The sequence below is a fragment of the Ochotona princeps genome, chromosome 9 (genome assembly GCF_030435755.1).
Source record: "Ochotona princeps isolate mOchPri1 chromosome 9, mOchPri1.hap1, whole genome shotgun sequence".
Taxonomy (NCBI): Eukaryota; Metazoa; Chordata; class Mammalia; order Lagomorpha; family Ochotonidae; genus Ochotona; species Ochotona princeps.
In genome coordinates, this window is record NC_080840.1 from 35,685,821 (window position 1) to 35,707,738 (window position 21,918).

General features: G+C 51.4%; 1 protein-coding gene across 2 annotated transcripts in view; it reads right to left on the bottom strand.

The window, feature by feature from the left end:
- Positions 1 to 2,344: 2,344 nt before the first annotated feature.
- The window catches only part of PTDSS1 (phosphatidylserine synthase 1), a 76,126-nt gene continuing 56,552 nt past the window's right edge, over positions 2,345 to 21,918 (bottom strand). The window contains exons 10-14 of one of the 2 annotated variants that reach the window (XR_009246066.1): positions 14,928 to 15,027; positions 6,839 to 6,907; positions 4,884 to 4,953; positions 3,254 to 3,469; positions 2,345 to 2,744 (exon numbers count right to left, since the gene is read on the bottom strand). Coding sequence is in view for 1 of the 2 variants with exons in the window: in XM_004580617.4 (XP_004580674.1) it covers positions 3,360 to 3,469; positions 4,884 to 4,953; positions 6,839 to 6,907; positions 14,928 to 15,027 (349 nt within the window). In the remaining variant the exon portion in view is untranslated. Of the gene's footprint in view, positions 2,745 to 3,036; positions 3,470 to 4,883; positions 4,954 to 6,838; positions 6,908 to 14,927; positions 15,028 to 21,918 lie in introns of those variants that run through there. The other variant, XM_004580617.4, reaches the window with a different exon arrangement.

Genomic DNA, 21,918 nt, shown 5'->3' on the forward strand with positions numbered 1-21,918 from the left:
AACAGTGGATGAAAGATTTTCTTTTTCTGTCTCCTTCCCTCTGTATAACTTTAAAAATATACATGTATCACACTCTTTACCTGTGATAGTTCCACCATCAGGTCCAGATGTGGTAAGGGAAAATGTCTTAAAAATCTCTTTGCAGTTTGCCAACAAGAGCAGTTGGTGTCAGCATGACCAGTACTGGCTCTTGTGAAGAACCAGTCTCAAACACAATCTTTGAGATGTGCACACACGTAGGGCAGAGGTTCCATGATGCAAGGAAGTGCTGATAAACAGAGGGCTTGGTCCTCCTTACGTCTCGACTTTGGTCATGTGAACAGGAACTAACTACATCCAGCACGGTGATAGCTGGCTTAGCTGACCTATGAGATGCATAGTTATCATAACCAAACAAACAAAAAAAAGATTTTAAAAAAACAACAGAAAGCAGTGAGCAGTAAGGACAGCAGTGAGTCCGGGAATTCGACAGCAGTAACAAGAGCATGAGCCAGAGTGTGGAAGCCACGTGTCCTGTGTTGATGGGGCTCCCTCCTGCCTGGCTCCTGTGGGTCTCTCCAGTGAGCTCGAAGGGAACTGGGTGCACTCTCCTCACCAGAGCCCCTGGAAAGGCCACACCTTGACAAAAAGCCGTAGGCCCTGGGAATGTTGTCGGCCAGTGCCTCTGGAGTTAAGATGGTTGGGGCTAAACCTCAGATGTTTGGCACTGTGTTCTTTCTCCTGGGTGAGCACTTTATTCATGGGCTTCTTATGAAAGCCCCCCACCTAGTGGAAATAAGACTGACATTGGTAGACCACCTGGGAGCAGCAAGTTGTTGAAGTGGCCAAAGGAGTGTCTCAGCACCACTGTGTGAGTGGTCTGGCCAAGTGTTCTACAAATGATGTGGACACAAGGAGGGCATGAGCAGGCCTGGCAAACCCAGAGTGACAGAACAGGACAAGCATCTAATATTCGACTCAGAGCTTCTTGAGAAAGACACACAGAACAAACCTCCTGTCCCATTCCCAAAACAAAGATGTCTGTTAAGACGAGAGGTTTGCAAATGGGTAATTTATAATCTAATAATTCAGCTACTGGATGAGCACTTGGAAACACAGGTTCTGTATCCATCAGCAAGGGCCATCCCCAAAGTAGCCATGGGACACTGGCGGGGAAAGCAGACCAAGTCTGGAGGTACAGTTTTAAAGAGGGGTTGGTTTTATAGTCATCACAGTCAAGAGAATTATTCAAAAGGGAAAAGAAATGTTGACCTCCAAGAAAGAGAGCGGACAGCAATCTGAGGATGTTCCTGGCTGTCTCCTACAAAGCTGGGAAGGAAAACAGTGACCCTCACACTGTGCCCATCACATATGCACAGTCACCTGATATGCCCAACAGGTGCCTTCTCGAGGAAGGACTTGTCAGAGCACCGGGCCCAGCTCTCCTGGAAAACAACTTGGCAACAATGGTGTGCCAGGGGCAGGGAGAGAAAGGAGACGCCACGTCCCATGCACCTGAGCAGGCATGCTTAGAAAAGCAGAAGGAATGGAACACAGAAGGAAATGGAACACACCCAGTTACCAAGCAAGGGAATGGTTATGAACAATGTCCCTGTCTCAGAAAGGGCTCTCGGATGGGCTGAAGAAGTGCAGGCAGGCGTCTGCATTACGCCCCTCTCTGCCTCCCTTCCTCATCCACACAGGTGTATGTGTGTGTGTGTGTGTGTGTGTCACTAGGCCACATTGCAAAGCTCAGAACTGCGGCCCAACCCAGCCCATTCCCTTTGTCAGGTTACTTTGGCACGGCCACTGTGTGGCATCTCTGCCACAATGTGCCCACCTGTGGGAGCAAGCCTTAGTGTGAGACCACTGAGCACCAAGTGGTGGCCCAGAGCACAATTTGTTTAAAGATCTCCTCACCTTAGACTCCTTTAGCAGTCGAATAAACAAATAAAAATAAAAACACAGGACCCCATCTAGGGTTAAAGATTTCCTTAAAGGAGGAAAGACATTAACACCTCTGTGCTCTGTGAAACAGGGAACAGAAGGATTACTTTCAATGGGTTTGTATCTGCAAGCTCATCAACTGGAGGGGGAAAAAAATCCCACTTGGCAACCATTATCAGAGTAAAAAACAATGAACATGTTATTCTTTAACTATTCAGGCAGGTTAGGAAGTAGGACACATACAGCTGAAAAACCTCGCAAACACCTGTTTGTTTCCTCTTTCTCCTCACTACACAAAACAATCACACAAGCATGCTACTCTAAAGTTCACCTGCGGAAGGCAGAAACCGCTCACAAGCAATGCAAGGCACCCAGAAGTTGCAAAAGAAATGAGTATTCGATGGAGACCCGCCTCTGATGGGCTTTCACGTGGGTTTTATTGAAAACAGATCCATCGCGGTGAACTACCGGGGAGGATGTTTTACAGCATGGCACACACGGAAGGTAACACTCACCAGCACCTCACATGGGACTAAAGACAACAATGTCAGCTCTAACACACCAGGGCGGGTAAAACCAAGCCAATGTCAAAGGCACCTGGGGGAGGGGGCACAGTAGCCACAGTGTTCACCGCCCCGTCACAGGCTCGCTTTGGGAGTGTGGCTGGATCGGTTTGGACAAGGGACATTTGCAACGGGACAAAAACAGGTTCAGACGTGGAGCCCCAGGTTCCAAGGCAGGCGGCCGACCCTTCCTCAGAGGGCAGTGCACCTGCCACGTGGTGGGAAGTCTTCAAAGCGTGGGGGGAACTGAGGATGCTATACAGAAACACACACAGTGCTGCCCCTTTTCCTCTCCAGATTCAAGGAAAAGAAGCCCTCCCTCAATTTCAACAGTGCCTTCTGAAGGCATTTAAGCATCCTAAACTTAAACAAAAACAACAAAAGATGGAAAGGTGGCCTGAACTTAATAAACACATCCATCAGCTGGAAAGACAGGTCCGTAAGAATCACACCTGGCGACCAGTGCAACGACTGGGCCAACGCCTTGTCTGAACGCGGTTGATGCCACCACATCTACAACACAGGCGAGCGCGCAGAGGCTCCGGGCAACTCTGCCATAGAGAGCTCCCTGGTCCATCCAGCACACCGCGCTGCCACAAGCGATTGTGTGCCAAGTGCTCAGGTTAGGACAGACCCCAGACTGGCCGAGATTCCCCTGCTTGCGGTCAGGTCTATGGGCAACAAGGCTTACACCTTTCACACAGTAACCCCCATCTCTCCCCCCTAAGTTCCCTCTCCTCTCCGTTGGCTCTGTGGGCTCTGACCTCCTCACGGGGAGGTCTAAACGACTTTCTGCTTCCCTTTCTTCGTGGTTCTAGGCACTCTCTGGGACATCTTTGATTGGCCAGGGGGCAGAGGGGGGAGGGCCTTTCATTTCTTTCCCACTCCATTGGTGACTTTGGACTTGGAATGTCGATTCCGTCTTCTGGAAGAATGGCTTTCGTTGTTGCCCGAATGCTTGGGTGGGCTGTCTTCAGAACCTGAACAGGGAAATCAGAGTACAGGGTCACCTGGGGCTAGGCAGGTGTGGGCTCTCGGTCCAGCCTGCCCTAGGCCTGCCAGCCCACAACAAACTCTTCCCTGATACACGCACGCCCTCTAGTGGCAGTAGCCCCACAAAGCATGTGGGCCGGTGAGCAATGACGGTGATCAGGACCAGAGGTGGGAGAGCAAATGAAAGCAAGGCAAAAACGAGGGACAACTTACGCTGATGGTGTAGGGTTGTGGGGGTGGAGTGGTTCCTTCCTATCTGCAAAGTGTGCATTCATTGCTTGGATTTCTTCACCCCAACCTGTGACACACCAGGGTTCCTAAGCCCTAAACTGGAAAGTTAACTTTGGACAGTTAACAGGGGTGCATGGGTTCCTATCTTTTGGTCTAAGCCATCCTGACCAATCAGGCTCTTGCTAGCCCCAACACGCAGCCCTGGGGCCACACTACAGCAGCACCATGGGGCTGGCTTGGTCCTTATATTGGAGCCAAGCCCTGGCCTAGCAGCTAAGCCAATGGGCAATCTGCCCTCAAAGTGCTACCATGAGACATCTTCACCTGAGAGTTGCTCCTTAGTCCAGTAGATTCTATGGCTCTTTCCCCTTCCTTTCCCCACTACCTTCCTCTTTTGACTGTTGCAGTGAATCAGTCTAAAACCCCAGCTGCTTAACTCTTTTCCACAGAGCACATGCAGGTGCCATGGAGTGGTTGATTTTATCTAAGGTGAGTCTAGAAAACCTTGTGCCTCACCCCTCATCAGCATTCCATGGCGAGACACCCATCCCACTCCTGGAACGGTGAGAAACCAGCCTCACAGGGTGGCTGGTGTGTCCCCTGGTGGGGAAGGCCGGTCAGCTTCACCCCAAAAGAACCCAGCAGGCACCTCTGGCCCACCTCGGCCTCCAGGCTGACGCATCCCTGCCACGGGCCACGCTTCCCACCCAGCTCCTAAGAACCAATCAGCAGCCACTGGCCAAAGGGCCCGCCTCAATGTCACCAACACGCAGGCTGAACTCCTTAAAATAGAAACACATGACTTCCCAAGCTTTCCAACACACTCCCTGCGATGCCTATTGAACAGACGCCACCAAACCAATCTGCCTCTTGCAATGGGCTTCGATCTGGTGAGCGACTCCCTCGAACCGAACGCTCTTCGCTGGTGATGAAGATCCCAGAGGAAGAACGCTCCCTCCACGGGGCCCAAGTCAGGGCCCACTCTTGACAAAGGCAGGTTTCATAATGAGCGACAGCAGACAGGTGACAAGTGGCTCGGGGATCCTGCGAGGCCTACACGATGCACACTCTAGAGGATAAACACTCAGTTCTGGCCTCAGCAGTGGGCTGCAGCAGGTGGGGGGAGGCAGTAGCACTAAAGAAAAAAAAAACTGAGCAAACAACAGATACCTTTTGCGCCTTTCCCGTGATGCCAGGAGATGTCAGGGCTGTAAGTGCTGTCCTCACACTCTGAATAGGTCTGGTATTGGAAGAGGGAGGAGGAGAGAGAAAGAGAGAAAGAGAGAAAGAGAGAGGTTTAACCATGTCACTCTGGGGACAACCCGGCAGCAGGGCCAGCTCGGGCTGTGATTTTGTCTCACCAATGGGAGACAAAATCTCAAGTTTGTATTTTTCAGCCAGCAACTCAAAGCTCTCCCGCCAGGTGAGGTGGAATCAGACTTCCAGAAACTTTTGAGTTCCTCACCAAGAAAGGACACGAGCGTTATTTTGACTTAAATAAAATATGGCTTGGGAAGATGACCGTGGCAGGTGCTCTCTGCTTTAACTCCTGTTTGGCAGAGCCACTGGGGTGAGTAGCTCGGGTGGGCCAGAGGTGGGCACACTGGGCTAGCACCCGTGCAGAGGGATCTACCAACTACAAGGGCTGTGACCAGACTGGGGCCTTCTGAAAAATAGCCTGGAGTATGCTTCCAACTTAGAGAACCAAAATCCACAGCACGAAATGGAGTTGTGTAAAAGCCCTGACAAAGGGAGGGGGAACGGGCTGGCACTGTGGTGCACCAAGGTAAATCCCCGCCTTCAACACCAACATGCCGCATGGATGCCAGTTCACGTCCCTGTTGCTGCACTCCTGATCCAGCTCCTTGCTAATGTGCCACTGGGCGCCTGCATCCATACAGGAGACAGGGAGGAGGCTGTAGGCTCGCGGCTTTGGCCTGGCCCACCGTGGCCCCTGAGGTCAGAGATGGAACACCTCTTTCTCTGTCTCAGTAATTCTTTCAAGTAAATAAATCTCAAAAACAAAACAAAGGAGGGCCCGTGATGGCCCAGTGGCTAGAGTCCTTGCACAGGCCAGGATCCCATATGGGCATTAGTTCGTGTCCCAGCAGCTTCACTTCCCATCCAGCTCCCTGCTTGTGGCCTGGGAAAGCAGTCGAGGACGGCCCAAAGCCTTGGAACCCTGCACCCATGTGGGGGACCTGAAAGACACTCCTGGCTCCTGGCTTCAGATCAGCTCAGCTCTGGCCACTGTAGCTGCTTGGGGAGTGAACCAAAAGACAGAAAATCTTTCCCTCTGTATCTCCTTCTTTCTGTAAATCTGCCTTTCTAACAAAAATAAATTTTAAAAAAGAAAGAAAAAGAGCTGACATTGTGGCATAGTGGGTAAAGCCAGTGTAATACTGGCATCCCATATGCCAGCTCACGTCCTAGCTGCTCCACGTCCCATCCTGCTCCCTGCGTATGTCCTGGGAAAAGCAGGAGACTATGCGGTGTCTGGGCCCCGGCCCCTGGCTGCGGCCTGCCCTAGCCTTGGCTGTTACTGCCATGATGGGGAGTGAGCCAGCAGATGCAAGAGCTCTCTGTAACTAACTGTGAAGGAAAGAAATATCATCTTCTAACAACAACAAATAGAAAATTATTGTCTGTTCTCCCTTTGGCCTTTCACATTTAAACAAAAATCCTTTATAAAAGGAGTCAGGCGTCTGGTGCGGCGGTTGAGAGCCTGCAGGGACCCCCGCCGCCCCTAGTGGAGTGCCTGGGTCTGCTCCCTGGCCAGGTGCACCCTGGGAGACAGCAGCCCGTGGCTAGAGCGCTCGAGTCCCTTCTACCCACGAGGGAGAGCATGTTCGGGCCTGGCCCAGCCCCAGCTGGTGCAGCCTTCAAGAAGCCAGTCGGCAGGACACAGACATCTCTGCTTGGTTCTGCTGCTGGAATGAATGACCATAATGACAAAGCGGACACTGACAGGCTGCTGCAAGTGGGGATGAGCAGGGCCAACCACAGACGGAGCAGGAGTCCTGGCATGGGGTGGGGGGCCCTGTGGGATGGCCGGCCCCCACTCCCACGTGGGCAGGCGCTGGGCTGACCCTCTGAGACCCTCCACCTGCTTCTGGCTTGCCTACCTTCTCCCGGTGGCCATAGTGCTCCGCATACCAGACCATGCCGTAAAGACACAGGAAGGTGGTGAAGGCCTGCAAGGAATAACCAAGCTCAAGGTCACTACGTCCAGAAAAGCCGTCTTCCGCAGCGCTGGCATTTCCAGGGAGGAAGCATCTGAGCCAGCTCCACATGTTCCTGCAGTGCCGGGGACAAGAGGGCTGGGTGTGGAGGACATGGGTCCTCCTGAACCGGGCCGGAGTGAGGGCAGGAGCTCAGACAAGGGTGGCCAGGCCACAGGATCGAGGGCCACTGCCTGAGCCTCGGTCATCAGAACACAGATCGCACCGTGTGGGTGGGGGCTCACGGCAAGCCACCCTTTTGTAATGACCGTGTGATAACGCCTCATCCTCGTCGCCCTGCCATCAGTCCTGCAGAGTGCTGTGTCGGGACCCAGCTTAGCAAACAGCATTTCCAAATGAAAACCAGGCTGCTTCAGTCTGAGCCCTGGGGTTGGGGTATGCCTGCTGCTGTGGCCTGTCACAGCTCAGCGGGACGATGCTACCAGTGTGCTTGGGGACCCGTCCTGATGCCAGTTCTTACTGCTTCTGTTCTTCTGGTTCAAGCAAATAGGAGAAGGAGAAAACATTCTGGGGGAATGGGAAGGCGTGGTGGATAAGCACTCTGGTGTGTGGCATGGGCACCCCTGACCTCTAGTTTGCACTGCCTACCTGCACTACCAGTATGCCCAGATACAACACCCTCAGGAAGGGGTTACCTTCCCATCAGCAATGCGTTTTTTACCCCTCACTCACTAAACCTCCCAGCTTAGCAAGCACAGTAGTGTGCTGGCAGGCTCCCCTGGTGGCCTGTGCTGGCGGCTGCTCCCCAGCAGGGGGCGACAGAACAACACTGGCACAGCACTGACCTGGGAAAGGATTCAAATTCAAGCTCAGTTCCTTTCAGACTGTTACAGCTAAGTGGCAAAAGCAGCGTTTGGATCTCTGCTATGTTGAGAGCCATCTGCATAAGAATATGAAGTTTCAAAACATGTCAAAAAAAAATACTGGGCCCAGAACCATGGCTCAGTGGTTAAATCCTCGCCTTGCATGCTCTGGGATCACATATGGGCACCAGCTGGTACCCAGTTGCTTCACTTCCCATCCAGCTCCCTGCTTGTGGCCTGGGAAAGCAGTCGAGGATGGTCGAAAGCCTTGGGACCCTGCACCCACGTGGGAGACTTGGAAGAGGCTCCTGGCTCCTGCCTCCTGGCTTCAGATCAGCTCAGCTCCAGTCATTGCAGCTACTTGGGGAGTGAACCAGCAGATGGAAGAGGTTTCTGTATATCCTTCTCTCTGAAAATTTGCCTTTCCAATAAAATAAATAAATAAATCATGTTGTGGGCTAAGGAGTTAATTAGCGCTTGTTAAGCTGAGCAGTAACAGGAAATGGGCTAGCAGCTAAACTGGACTAATCAGACTTAGCGGCATCCTATTGTTTGACTAAAGGACCTGGGCGGGGGAAGAGTATAAAGTAAAGGAGTATTAAAGGGAGACTTGTGAGAGACTTCTACCATCACTGGTCTCCTGTCAGTGCTTCATCCCCAGACCCTCTCCCTGTCCACGTTACTGGCTCCGCTGGTGGGAGAAAAAGAAATCTTAAAAAAAAAAAAATGTCTTGAGCTGCTTAGCCTATGAACCCTGGGGAGAGGGAGGGGTGTGAGACAGCAGGGTAATGCCAGACATGATGCAGCAACAATGCAGACCACGTGTGCAGGGTGACCAAAGCCGCCTGCTCTCATGGGTCATCTCCACCAGGCCGCCTTGTCCTGGCTGTCCCTCTCTTTCCTGTGGTCACCTGTCATTATCTGTCACCTCACCCCAAATCGCAGTGGGACCTAATCATTTTAGTTCTTTCCAAGAACCGGAACTTTAGACCCAGAAGAGTCACTTCAGAAATGGTTCATCGCGACCCATCTTGTTGGACAGTTGAGGACTGAGAGCTCGGACAGGCAAACAGCTGTCTCCTGGTCACGCAGCCGGCCAGCGTGTGGCGAGCTGCAGCCTGGATGCCACCAGCCTCAGGAGGCCTAGTGACACCTGCAGGAGCTGCCTTAACATCCCTGCATCTTTCTCTAAAACCTCATGTCTCCATGATCGGAGAAACGCATGATGGGAAAAGGCAATATGAGCTGCACCTGCTCTGCACAGCCCACCATCCTACAGGTGGAGCAAAGACAGAAAAGGGGGCTGTGAAATCTCATCACGTCAGCCTGCTCCGGCTCAGCCCAGCTCCTTCACACCAGGACACACGCTCAGGGGCCACTCACACGGGAGACCCAGATGGAGTTCCAGACTTGGCTGCTGGGGTCATTTGGGGAGTGAAACTTTAGGTGCAAGATTCTCTCTCTCTCTCTCTCTCTCTCTTCCCACCCTCCCACCATCCTGCCTTTCAAATAAAGATATCGTCCACAGACCAGGGATTCGCAAAGCACAGATTCCCCACCAGATCTGTTGGTAGTGAAGAACAAAGTTATAAAATGGAAATGGCTTTTGACCTTTAACATATTCTTTCTATTTGCAGAGATTTTCTTACATAAAAAGTGCCACTTGCATGACATGGAAAGTGCAAAACAGCAGAAGGGATCTGCAGTGTGTGAGCCTGACACTTGTACTGAATTCCTTACAAAGAGCAAAAGAGGCATCCCTGAATTTCACACTGCGGGCCTGGGAAGGTGAGGGTCTGAGTCCCAAATCTGTGGCTGTGGGGCGGGATGGGCAAGGGGAGGCTGGTCACTGCCACTAGACTGTCACTGTGAATTCTGACCACCAGAGGGCAGGCGCAGGGCTCTATCATGCCCAGCTTCAGCCTGGGAGGGTGGTGGTGGAGCGCTGGGGGCGCCTTCCAGAAGCACACAGCAGCGGGCGGAGCAGGCTTTGCAGGGCTAGGCAGACGTTGGCAGGTGGCTTATCATCGCCATCCTCACACAAAGCACCTGCTGTGGCTGCCAAGCCTCCCACTGCACCTGAGCATGGAAGCCCATTTCACACTCATTCAGGGGGAGACCATCACACCCGTGGGGGCCCTGATGGAGAACGGAAATAGTACAGATCATACAGAAAAATGGATATGGGACAAGAGCCAGGTGGTCCACGGCCACCATGGGGGTGGTGGCGAGGAGGGCAGAGACCTGGCTCGGCTTCCACCTTATGGTGAGGAGCACGCGTGGCTGTATTACCCTGGACTCTTGGCTCCCATGTTAATCTCAAGTTCTGTGCTGATCTCTCACTTGGCAAGGGAGACCCTTAGGGGCCTGTGTTCCTCTGTGTGTGGGACGCATGCCCTGAAACAATGCTCATCTCACTCCTGAGTGTGAGAGGAAGAGGAGGAGATGCCAGGACCTGTTTGTACCTAATCCTGCCCAGCCAGTGGCTTTTCTTCGGGACAGCCTTGTCTCCACCTGTGATCCCTGGTGCGAATCATGAGGATTCTTTGTGTCCACCCAGTGGTGCTGTCCTAGGCCCCATCGCCCAGCCCAACATGACTAGGTCCATGGAACCCTGCCTGAGGCACGCCTCGCCTCGTCCTGGGAACCTGATCTGCAGGTTGCACCGCGCCCACACGTGGACTTGCAGCTGTGGTCTCAGATCCCTGCCGAGGAGCAACACGGCCTGGAGCGCCCGAAGGAGCAAGCTGCACTCACCCAGAAACCAGCCCAAAGTCCCTTCCTGCAGAGACTTCCCTGTATGCCTCCAAACACTCAGGGGGACCGTGGAGTCACCAGGCGGTGATGTCCTGCTGAGCCGACCAGTGCTCAGGCCCAGCCCTTTCTCAGCACCCTCCGTGTCTGTGTCCCAGCTGAGCCCCCATTACTGGGGATCCACAACCTGCAAACCCCCTACTGCACCCCTCCCCCTACCTATGTGCCAGATGCCCCCGGAGGAGACAAAGGGGCTGCAAATACACCTATTAAGCCCTTCCTGGGCAGGGGAACCTATCCCACTATCCCACCCCCTGCTCCTGTTCCAAGCTCTCTTCACTCTCGCCCCTCCTCCCTGCCCCCAAAGGCTGCACTCCTCAAGGCTTCACATCTGTACACACCAGTTGTCTCCTGAATTCATTCCTTGATTCTGTTTGTTGGCAAAGTGTTTCCTTATCACCAGACACTATACTCAAGACAGTGGGAAGCAAAAGGATGACTTCAACCCACCGAGGGTGAGCAAGAAGTGCCGTGCTGAGACAGACAGCGACCAACTCGTTCCCCTGGGGTCTCGACTAGCAGAGTCATGCAGACAAGGGGAAGGAGTTACTGCCTGCCTTGGAGGCAGGGTGGGCTTTTGTGAAGGACAGGAGTGTATGTTTGGTCTTGGGCTGTAAATGTCTCTGGGCAGGGATGGCGGGAAGCAGTTTTGGATCAAGCAAAGGACACACCATGGGCAAAGGACACACCATGAGCAAACGCAAGCAATGTCTGGAAGGATGACTTGTTTAGATAAGTCAGTGGTTTGGTCCAAGAGTAGAGTCTTGAGTGTCCCAGGAGACCAAGGCCCTAAACACTTAAACAAGACTTCCCATTTCAGCTGGCCGGTTTTATGGTGGGGACTGAACCTTCCTTCTTGGCGTTTCCCCTGCGGGTAGAGGGGGTCCCACCACTTGTCCCCTCCTCCCTGGGCAGTTGACGTACAGCTAAGGAAGTTGGCATTCTTCCAAGCTGTCTGTGCAGGAGCAGCACACATGTGCACAAGCATGTTAGCTCACAGACACACACACACACACACACACACATTGAGAAGGCCTTCTTCCTGGGGCCGGAGGGTGGCTCAAGTCTGGAGTTCACTGGCAGGACGCCCCTCGCTTGCACTTACAGCACATACTGAAAAAAACCAATGTGCATCCTCTGGCATCCAGTTGCTACTCTGACTGCCATACCCTTCTTCCACCCTATTTATTTCTTACACTTACAATTAGATGGGGGCAAGGGTGGGGAGGGGAGGAAAGGTTTATTATTTGCTCGCCCAAGGCCCCAACCACAGGGGGTGACTCTAAGTGGGGGGAAAGTACCTAGGGTATGGATTTTGGAGGTTACTTTGGCAGCAGGGTGCCAAACAAATCTAGAGAGCCCCAACAGTAAACAAAGGGGGCCCTGGGATTGGGACAGGCTCGGGGCAGCAGGGATGGAGAGAGAGAGACAGACCCAGCTCACCTCGGAGTGAGCAGACCTTCCAGAGCAGTGGCGGTCAGGGAGTGACGGACCAGGTTATTAGTGGCTTCCACGACCTGCTCACACAGGCCCTTTCCCAGCTTCCTGGCTTGTCTGCCGCTCCCTCTAGCACCCTGAGCCTGATGCTCACAGGTCTGATGCTGTCCTAAGTCTCCTTCCCACCTCATCAGGACAGTAATGAAGTGGGGAGAGCTTGCCAGCTGGATGAGCCTGGGTTGAAGCCTGTGGTCCATCGACCTCCTTGCTGTTGGACAAGCAGCCTCTCTGTTCCTTTCTTTCCTTCTCTATAAACATGGGATAATAAAATACCTGCCCCGAGAGCTTGAAGGTCTAAACTACAACTTGTGAAGCGACCTCGCTCGGGGTCGGGGATGCAGTGAGCCCCAATCCATCTAGTCCTCTCCGTCATTTGTGTCATTGCAGTAAGCAGGTGCAGCCATGAGGTGCACTGGGCAGGTGTTTTGTGAACAAATGAATGGCAGACTGCACGAGGCAGCAGGGCGGAGTCCAGGGGATGGTTCATGACCTCAGCAAGTTCACCATCTAGAAACGAAGGCAAAGCCCAACTCAGCCACACACAGAGGCACCGTGTAAGAGTTAGCATCAGAGTACAGAGAAAGTTTCTGACTCTTAGACGGAGGGACACTGAAGGGGCCCCCAAGCTGGCTCGCCAAAGAGGGCATCTAGGATCTACAGCCTGAGAACACCTTTCTGTCCACTGATGCCATAGGGGTAGCAGTGGGCTTATGGGGTGGGAAGAAGGGCCACCGGCCACATTCACGGTGCTTGGGTCACCTGACCCTCTTTGTGACATGTGGCTTCCCGGTGCCAGGGAAAGCCAGCACCCACCTGTGCCCCGGGTAGCCAGGCCAGGATATAATTCAACCTGAGGTGCATGTGCCAGGGGAAATTCAAGAAGAGCCGGGGCAAACTTCCCCTGAGAGTGGACGCCCTCCCCTGGCTGATGCCAGACGTGCACTGTCGCTGGCATGGACTCGTACATGCCCTGGTTGCATCGATTCTGCAGTTAGCAGACAAGGGAGATCGCTCTTCCCTTTCGTTGTTCAAGATGAGACAGGACAGAACAGGCTCAAGGCATCCTGGCGCACTGCAAGGATTTCTAATAAGTCACCCTAAACATGAGACACTGGGGAATGCAATCAAGACTTGGAAGCCATCAAGTTTCACCTTGCCAGAAAAAAGCAAAGGACAGGAATCTGATTAAGCCTCTAGATCTAACTATTGATTTACAGAAAACAGTTAAAGACAAGGAAGTATGCTAGAGTATAGGACAGGAAGAACATGGGGGAATCTACACTGTGGGAGAGTGCACAGGACAGAAGAACGGGCTGCTTTAACAAACACATCACAAAGAAGATGGACCTGGAGCTAGACAGCAGGAAACTCCAGGGACTCAGAGACCTGAAAAGCAAGCCAGCCAACCACAAGGAGTGGATGCTGACTGCAATATATTGCTAAAAAATGTAAAATTTAAGGGGAAAAAAGTCATTATTTAGATAATTTAGGTAATATTGAGGACTTATTGCTGAATCTTTGTCAGACGCAGTAATTGCATTCAACCAAAAAACAAAACAAAACAAAACAAAAAACAAAACGCATTCTTATCTTAAGAAATACTTCCTGAAATAATGCAGAATGAGGCAGCAGTGGGGCACAAAAGCAAACAAGACTGCCCAAGTCTGCAGTGCTTTGACGGGACGAGGGGCACTTGAGGGGTCTTCTATTCCAGCGGCAAACGTGCTGGACATTCTCTGTGGTTGCGGCGTGGTGAGTGAAGCCAGCGCCTGTGCCGCAGATAGCCCCTTGGGTAGTGAGCTCCAGTTCCAGCTGCTCTACTTCTGATCCGGCTCCCCTGATGACAAACCTGACAAAGCAGAAGTTCACCCAGGTGCTTGGGCCCCTGCGCCTATGTGGGACACCCAGAAGAAGCACCTGGCTTTAGGCTTCAGATTAGTCCAGCTCCAGCCATTGTGGCCATTTGGGGAGTGAATCAAGGGATCTAAGATCTCTCTCTCTCTCTCTCCCTCTCTCTCACTCCTCGCTCCCCATCCTGTAACTGTGTCTTTCAAATAAGCAACTAAATCTTAAAATACTCACACACACACAAACACACACAAGAAATTTTCAAAAGGCCCAAATGAAAAATCTTAAACATAAATGTAAAACTAGGACTTTTTTTTCCCAAGACAACAGCTTCAAACGATTAAGCTAAGAAGAACAGCCAGGGTGTTTAAGCTGTGTCAGATCTGATTTCATTTAACAACCGAGGGAGAAGTCCTGAGATAACTCAGAGGGAGGCCCCGGACAATTCCCCCTCTTCTTCCCTTCCTTCAGAGGAAAGCACATCCTACCCAGGAGGGGGCGGGCAAGTTGGCCTCTGCGGCAGAATTCCCTTCCAAAACATCCTTTATTGCCGATAAGCCACAATCTACACTTTTGTACATAAACCCATGCACAGCGCTGTGTGTGTGTGTAAATGCATAAAGCAGAATAATGATATGCAGGGGCTGGCTCTGTAACTGTCCTTGCCCCCGCCCATGACAGTCCTTGAATGCTCAGCACACGTAGACAAAGTCCCATAGGTGACATCAGCGGACATGTGGTGCACCTGCTGAAGGTGCTTGTCAGGAACCTGCCAAGGTGACCCAAGTCAGATGCCATGTGGTCCTCTGTGCTTTGTTCTTGAACCTTAGCCTGAGAGCCAGTCTCAGGTTATTACAATTAGATCATCTCTGAGGATTTCTAAGGAACCTTGGTGTACTCTGTGTGTGTGTGTGTGTGTGTGTGTGTGTGTTTTAAACAGACACTATGGGAATTTAATCAGCATCTCTGGGTTAAAAAAAAAAAAAGAAAGAAAGGAAAGAAACACTTACCACACAAAGAAGCCAAAGTACAACGTAGAGTATTTGGGTTTTCGAGAAGAGATCTTGTCCGAATTTTATGCAAACGATAGCTTCCAGGAAACCAATGACCCTGTTAGACCAAGAGCAACAGGTCACATACTCATCCCACCTGAGCATGCACGATTGAATCAGAAGTTCAACTTGTCCCAAGATTTCTATCCCTAACCCCAGCTGGAGGTATCCACCAGCATGGCACTGTCCTCACTCGCTGGAGTTTCTTCTGAAACAACGGGACAGTTTTCACACCTGACTTCCTCTCAGGGCTGATCTCCACTGATGATGTCAACCGCCAATGGGAGCAGAGCTCACCTGACATGGAACCCTCACTTCCACCTGCATTGTGCCCACCAGCCCAGACAACTGGCACCTTGGCAGGGCAAACCCTGGCTATCCTGGGCTGGCATGGCAGCACAGTGGGTTCAGTTGATGCTTGGGACGTGAGAGTGCAGATTCAAGTCCTGGCTGCTCCCTGGTAATGTACCTGGATAAGTAGCAGACCACGCCCAGTCCAGGTCCCTGGGACCCTGACACCCACATTGGATGACCCGATGGAGTTCCCGTCTCCTGGCCTGAGCCTGGCCCCAGTAAGTGGAAGATGGATCCCTCTGTTTCTCCCTCCCCTTTTTGCTGTCACTGCCTTTCATAAATAAACAAAGCTTCTAAAAAAAAAACACTCAAAGGTAGTAATTAGATTTCCTGTCAGTCTTGCAAAAATGTCTAGATTAAATATTCCATTTTTGCTGACAACATAAATCCTTTATCCTTTCTTGATCTGCAAGCACTTTTTGCTAAACACACACACAAAAAATGTTAAAATTCAAGCACTCACTCTTTTTCATGTTTTCACCCCTTCGATTAAAATATTAAAAGAAACATCTACTCTTCTGTCCCATGGCTTCACTTATGGTTACTAAAGATGAGGCCTCCATTCAGGTTCAGCTCTTGAAGGCAGACATGGACAGATAATGGCTGTGAGGTCCCAAAGACATGGTGGAAATACAAACTTCAGACAGCACCGCCCTCAGGGGCCTTGCTGTGGGACCTGAACACTCAGGGAATGGTAGACTCTCACAAGCATTCCTGGCCAAGACTGCAGGCCCCACCCCTTGTCCACTCAAACACAAGGTCATCACCAGCATCAAAGGGCGTGGGGAAGCCTCTGGAAAACCGAATGCCTGCAGCTAGATTTACCTCTGCAGAGCATGAAAATCAATAGCTTCCTGCAGGCCTCTTCACAAGGTTTGGAAAAATCTCCCTTCAAAGCACCTGCTAAATCAGATCCAGGTGGGCTTGGCTGGACTCTTCACAGACCACTGCCCCTGCCCACTGACCAAGCATGGCACGTGGGAGAGAAAATGTCATGGTAGACGAGGAACCCCAAGACTTGAGGCTTTCTGCACTCTAACCTGGAGGTCACGCTTGCAGCCCAGCACGAGGTGGCAGGTGAACTCTCATTGCATTCCACCTGCACCTACAAAGTGTGACTTCACTTGTGGCTGAGATTTGCCAAGGAAATACTACCAGGAAGTGCTGGGGCTGGGGCAGAGGGGTGACCACTGACCCCCAGACCACAAAGACCTCCTGAATTTGTTAGGAAAGAATTCTGGATATTCAAGTGGATCTGAGGCCCCTTTGAAAAAAAGCACTGTGATCAACAGACTAGAGCTGGGCTGGTCATGTGTTCTATTACAACTCAGTACATACACACACACACACACACATACACACACACAGAGAGAGAGAGAGAAGCAAGTCTCCCAGAAGCATGCGTACCCTTTGTTAAATAAACATCACAGGAGGTCACACTCTGGGACTAAAGCTCCTGTACTATGTCCCCAAGGGGGCCGGGCTAAAAAGCAATAGAATCACTCATGCCAACATTCAACATCACCAATCAGAAACTAGGTCATTTCTTTGACATAAAAAAAAATCATGATTAGAGAGTTAACAGCCTGTTTGGAATACAAGCAGGTCAGTTTCAATTGGCATGATCACCAAGTTCCCTCTCCTTAATCCTTACCCTCAAAAAGATAACCTGAAGTAACCTGGTGTTCAACAGCCAGTGACACCTCCACTGCTCCATTCCCCACGACTTTATAATCCGCCTTTTGTCTGTTCCTGCGTCCATCAGCCCTTCCATATCTGGAAAACCTACTCTGCTCAATTCACTGGAACACTTACTTTGTGGAATGAAGTGTTGCCGGGATCTGTGGTTAAAAGTGATGTCTAAGGGGGCTGGCATCCATATAGGTATTATTTTGTGTCTGGCTATTTCACTTCTAATCCAGCTCCCTGCTGATGGTCTGGGAAGTCAACAGGGGATACTCCAAGTGCCTGGGCTCCTGCATTCACTTGGGAAACCTGGAAGAAACTCCTGGCTCCTGTCTTTAGCCTTGCTCAACTCTGGCCATTGTGGTCATTTGGGGAATGAATCAGTAGATAGAAGTTCTCTCTCTCTCTCTCCTGCTCCCTAATTCTGCCTTTCAAATAAATTAAATCTTAAACAAACAAAACTGAAGCTGATGAACTTTAAATTGTTATTCTGTCCTTTGACCCTTACTAAGCTGTTTCTACTCTCTCTTATTTTCACCAAGTGCTGGTCAAGGTCCACTCTACTGACCTCACAGCATGCTGAGGTTTATTCTAAGGACCAATGTTTTTGATTCAGAAACTTCCGGACAGAGTTCACTCCCATGTAAGGACATTTCTTCCTGGGAAGGTGATAGCCAAGCAAGAAACGGAACAGAATAAGGTGGGTGTTTAGCCCAGTGGTTAAGAAGCTGGTTGACATGTTCACATTCCATAGCAGAGTGCCAGGGGTCATGAGAGCTGGCTCCATTCTTGATTCCAGCTTCCTACTCACGTGACCTTAAATAGCAGCAGATGATGGCTCAAATCCTTGGGCCTCTGCTGCCCACATGAGACCTGAAGTCAGTTCTCCTGACTTTGGCTTGGCCCAGCCCCAGGCACTGCAGACATGTGGGGAAATGAACCTTTGGATGGGAGTCCTCACTACTTGTCTAGATCTCAAATAAATAAAATACATAATACATTTTTACAAAAAAAAAGGAGAGAAAAGAAGAGAGGAGGGGGCCGCTGTGAGATTATTGGCAAAAAGTGTCCCAGGCTGAAGTCTGGGTATTGGAAAGGCTCTGGAAGGGCTGGGAGTAAAGGAATGAGATGGGTTGAAGTCAGAGCAACACAGAGTAATTCGAGGACCACTCTAGAACTTGGCTTTTAGTCTGAGGGAAACTGCCAGAGTTTGGAGCAGAGTGTTGGACACAATTGGGTTTATATTCTGATGTCCATCTTTGCAGCACTGCCACCACTGCTGGGAGACAGCAAGAGCAGAGGGAAGCCTGGAGGCTACTGCTGCAAGCTGGGTGTCGGGCCCTCCTGCAGAGCAGCTGTGGGGATGACAAGAAGCAGTGGGAAGTGGGAGGCAAGAAGCCCGTCATCACATGGACTCCTTTAGCCTCTGGCCACTGCTTTCACTCTTATCCTGGCCCACCCTAGGGGGACCCTAACTAACAAGCAGCACCATTTAGAAGGCTGGCCTGACTTTTATAGAGAGCAAACTGTGCCTGGTTTAGGCTCCACCTCACCAACCTCCTTCTATTTCCTCATTCCCTTTACTCGGTTCAAGTTCAAATCTGTCTGACCTTTCCCAGGCTGGTGAGGTACCCAAACTGCTCTTTGCTGGAATTCAGCCAGCACCAAGACTCCCTCTGATGTCTGCAGCCATCCTTGTCTCAACGTTGCAGGTTACAGGGCACACAAACACTGGGGCTAGCGAGGGGCTGGCGAGGGGCTGGCTTTGGCATTGGAAGCTCCAGATCCGCTCACTCACACAGGCTTGGCTTCTCCTCTCTTTGGAGCCAACTCCATAGGATAGGAAAAAAGTATGATACCCTGCACAGCCAGGGCTGCGGAGTTCCTCGGTGAATGAACAAGACCGTAAGCAGGTCATTTACAGAAAGGGCGTGGAGTAGGGGGCACAAGGATTCCAAGTCCGCGTGTGCAAGCTGGGTGCGTGAGCCAAGCTTGAGAAGCAGACAGAGCCTTGCTCTTGGGTGCTAAGGACTGTACCAGGGTGCAGGGTGGGAGGCCACCTGTCAGCCGGTTCTGCAGCTGCCTGAGAACTCAATCCCGGGGTGGCCCGGAGCCAGGAGGGCCCTTCTCCTACCAGCTCAGAGCTGGCTCCTCAAGTGGGAAGAAGACATGGATCCATCAAATGCAACAATTACTCAGTCACCCGGGAGGCCAGGAGATGTTCCTCAAGTTACAGAGTGAGGCTCTCAGTTAGGGGGAGGAAAGGGACCCTGTTAGAAGCAGAGAGTCTGTCTGGGTCTTGACAAAGCGATACCAAGCCCCAGGATATTCCCTGCCTTCCAGACAGACCGGGGAAGGGCTGGGAGAGTGGAAATGGGCGTGAGGCGTACTGACGATCCCACAGTGCCTCCAGTGGGAACATTCTCCTAAGACGCCACAGGTGATAAATTCCATACCATGAAACCTTCTTCTATGTACAAACTTAGTAAACAGAGTATATAACATTCACTTCAGGCTGTTTATATCAGGTGCACACAAAATACAGATGTTTAAGGGCCCAGCGCAGTGGTCTAGAGGCTAAAGTCCTAGCCTTGAACGCGCCAGGATCCCATATGGATACCGGTTCTAATTCCGGAAGCTCCACTTCCCATCCAGCTCCCTGCTTGTGGCCTGGGAAAGTAGTCGAGGACGGCCCAAAGCCTTGGGACCCTGTACCCACGTGGAAGACCTGGAAGAAGTTCCTGGCTCCTGGCTTTGGATAGGCGCAGCACCAGCCATTGTGGTCACTTGGGGAGTGAATCATTGGACAGAAGATCTTCCTCTCTGTCTCTCCTCCTCTCTATATATCTGACTTTGCAATAAAAATAAAATAAATATTAAATATATAGATATAGATGTAGATATAGATATAGATAGATAGATACAGACGTTTAATACTTGGGTCCTAATTCAAGATAACTCATTACCTATAGGCACATATTCCAACACCCACTTAAAAAAATCCCATATCATGGGCTCAGCGCAATGGTTCAATGGTTAAATTCTCACCTTGCAAGCACCAGGCATCCCACATGGGTGCTGGTTCATTTCCTGGCTGTTCCACTTCCTTTCCAGCTCCCTGCCTGTGGCCTGAGAAAGCAGTCAAGGACAGCCCAAAGCCTTGGGACCCTGTACCTGCGTGAGAGACCCAGAAGAAGCTCCTAGATCCTGGTTTCAGATTGGCTCAGCTCCAGCATTGCGGCCACTTGGGGAGTGAATCAGCAGATGGAAGATCTTTCTTTCTGTCTTTCCTTCTCTCTACAACTCTGACTTTCCAACAGAAATAAATCTTTTTAAAAATCTCACATCATACACTCTTCAGAAACACTTGTGGACCCAAGGTAAGGGACACTCATTCTGTCTGTCAAGGTCATCTGGGGAAAGGGACTCACAAAGAAGATTGTGCAGGTACTACCAGGGTGTTTGTGATGCTGGTAGAGGTGCTAGCGAGGACGGACAGATGGGCACAAACGAGGCAGGGGGAAGGGGCTCTGCTGTGTGCAATACGGCTAGGGATATGAAACAACTAACAGCCCAGCTCTGCGGTTCAAGGGCAGGAGAGAGGAAAGTAAGGCAGTACTGAACTACATCAGCAAGCACTTCATACAAGCCCTCAGGGGCAAAGTGCATGCCTGACCCCCTCCCCAAGACAGAAAGATGAGAAAAGGTGCAGGGAAATCGACTGTGACCTTTGCTTTGCCCTCTCCCACCTTGGGAGAGCCCACCCAAGGGCCCACCTTGGCTATGCTGCAGGCACTTCTGTTCCCTCTCCTGTATCTACACCATGCTGGGCTTACTCTTGATCAAGAGGGATGCAAGCTGCGCAGAGGCTGCTGAGCTATCAGTGCTGGACAGCTGGGCAATATCTGCTAGCTGGCAAAGGACATGGGCAATCAGGGTCACAGGGAAACTGGGAGGGGAGCGGGAATGAGAACTGACCTGGCTGGGGGTGGTGCAGGAGTGGTGGGAGGCAGAAAGCACTCAGAGAAAAGCAGAGTGTAGACAGGCAGTATAGACACATGCCCTATGCAGGGGGCACAGGCTCTCACTCATACTGGCTTTGGGGCTGGGCACACCAGCGTGACTGACCAACAGGGATTAGTTAGTACTTTTTTGTTTTTCCAGCGCTGCCGGCTGGTTCGCATGAGTCATTCGTCTCAGCGAGGATGTTCTGGGAGTTTCCAGTTATCAACAGAGCACACTAAGGAACTGGAAGTCACCTTGTCTTCCCATTTCCATTCTTTCCATCCCTGCCCACAAAGCAGGATTCTGAGGCAAGAGATTTCTGCCACTTTGTGGCTGCCTCTCCACTCAGGTCAACAGCACCTTCTTTCCCAACCCCCTTAGGCCATGGGTGAGAGCTACTCCAGGGAGCCACAGGAACATGGCGGGGCAGTGGGGTAGCTTTTAACCAGTGATGAAAAAGCTGCACGAGGAAGGGGGTGATATAAGAGAGAAAGGAGAATCCAAAGACAGGACATGCTACTTCATTCCTGGCTGAGGAAGGTCAGCTAGCATGGGAGGTGGCATGGCTTCCTGGCTGAGCCCATCCAAAACCTTGGTGGACGTGTGGCTTTCCCCTCCTGGGCATCAATGAACATATGAAACCCAAGCTGTCCCATCACCCCTTTGGCTGCAGTCCCCACGAGGAGGGAGATCAGTTTATGCTTCTAAATTGAGGGGGAACAAAGGACAGTGGTCCTTGTCTTCTGGGATGCAAAGACACCTGCTAAATCACATCTGAGGGTCTGCACTTAAATCCTCTGAAACTATCGGCAACCTGTTGGAGTCTGGAACGGGAGCTGAACATGGACATGCGCATTCGCAACTCCCACACACGCAGGAAATCTGGGAAAGAATGACATCAAAA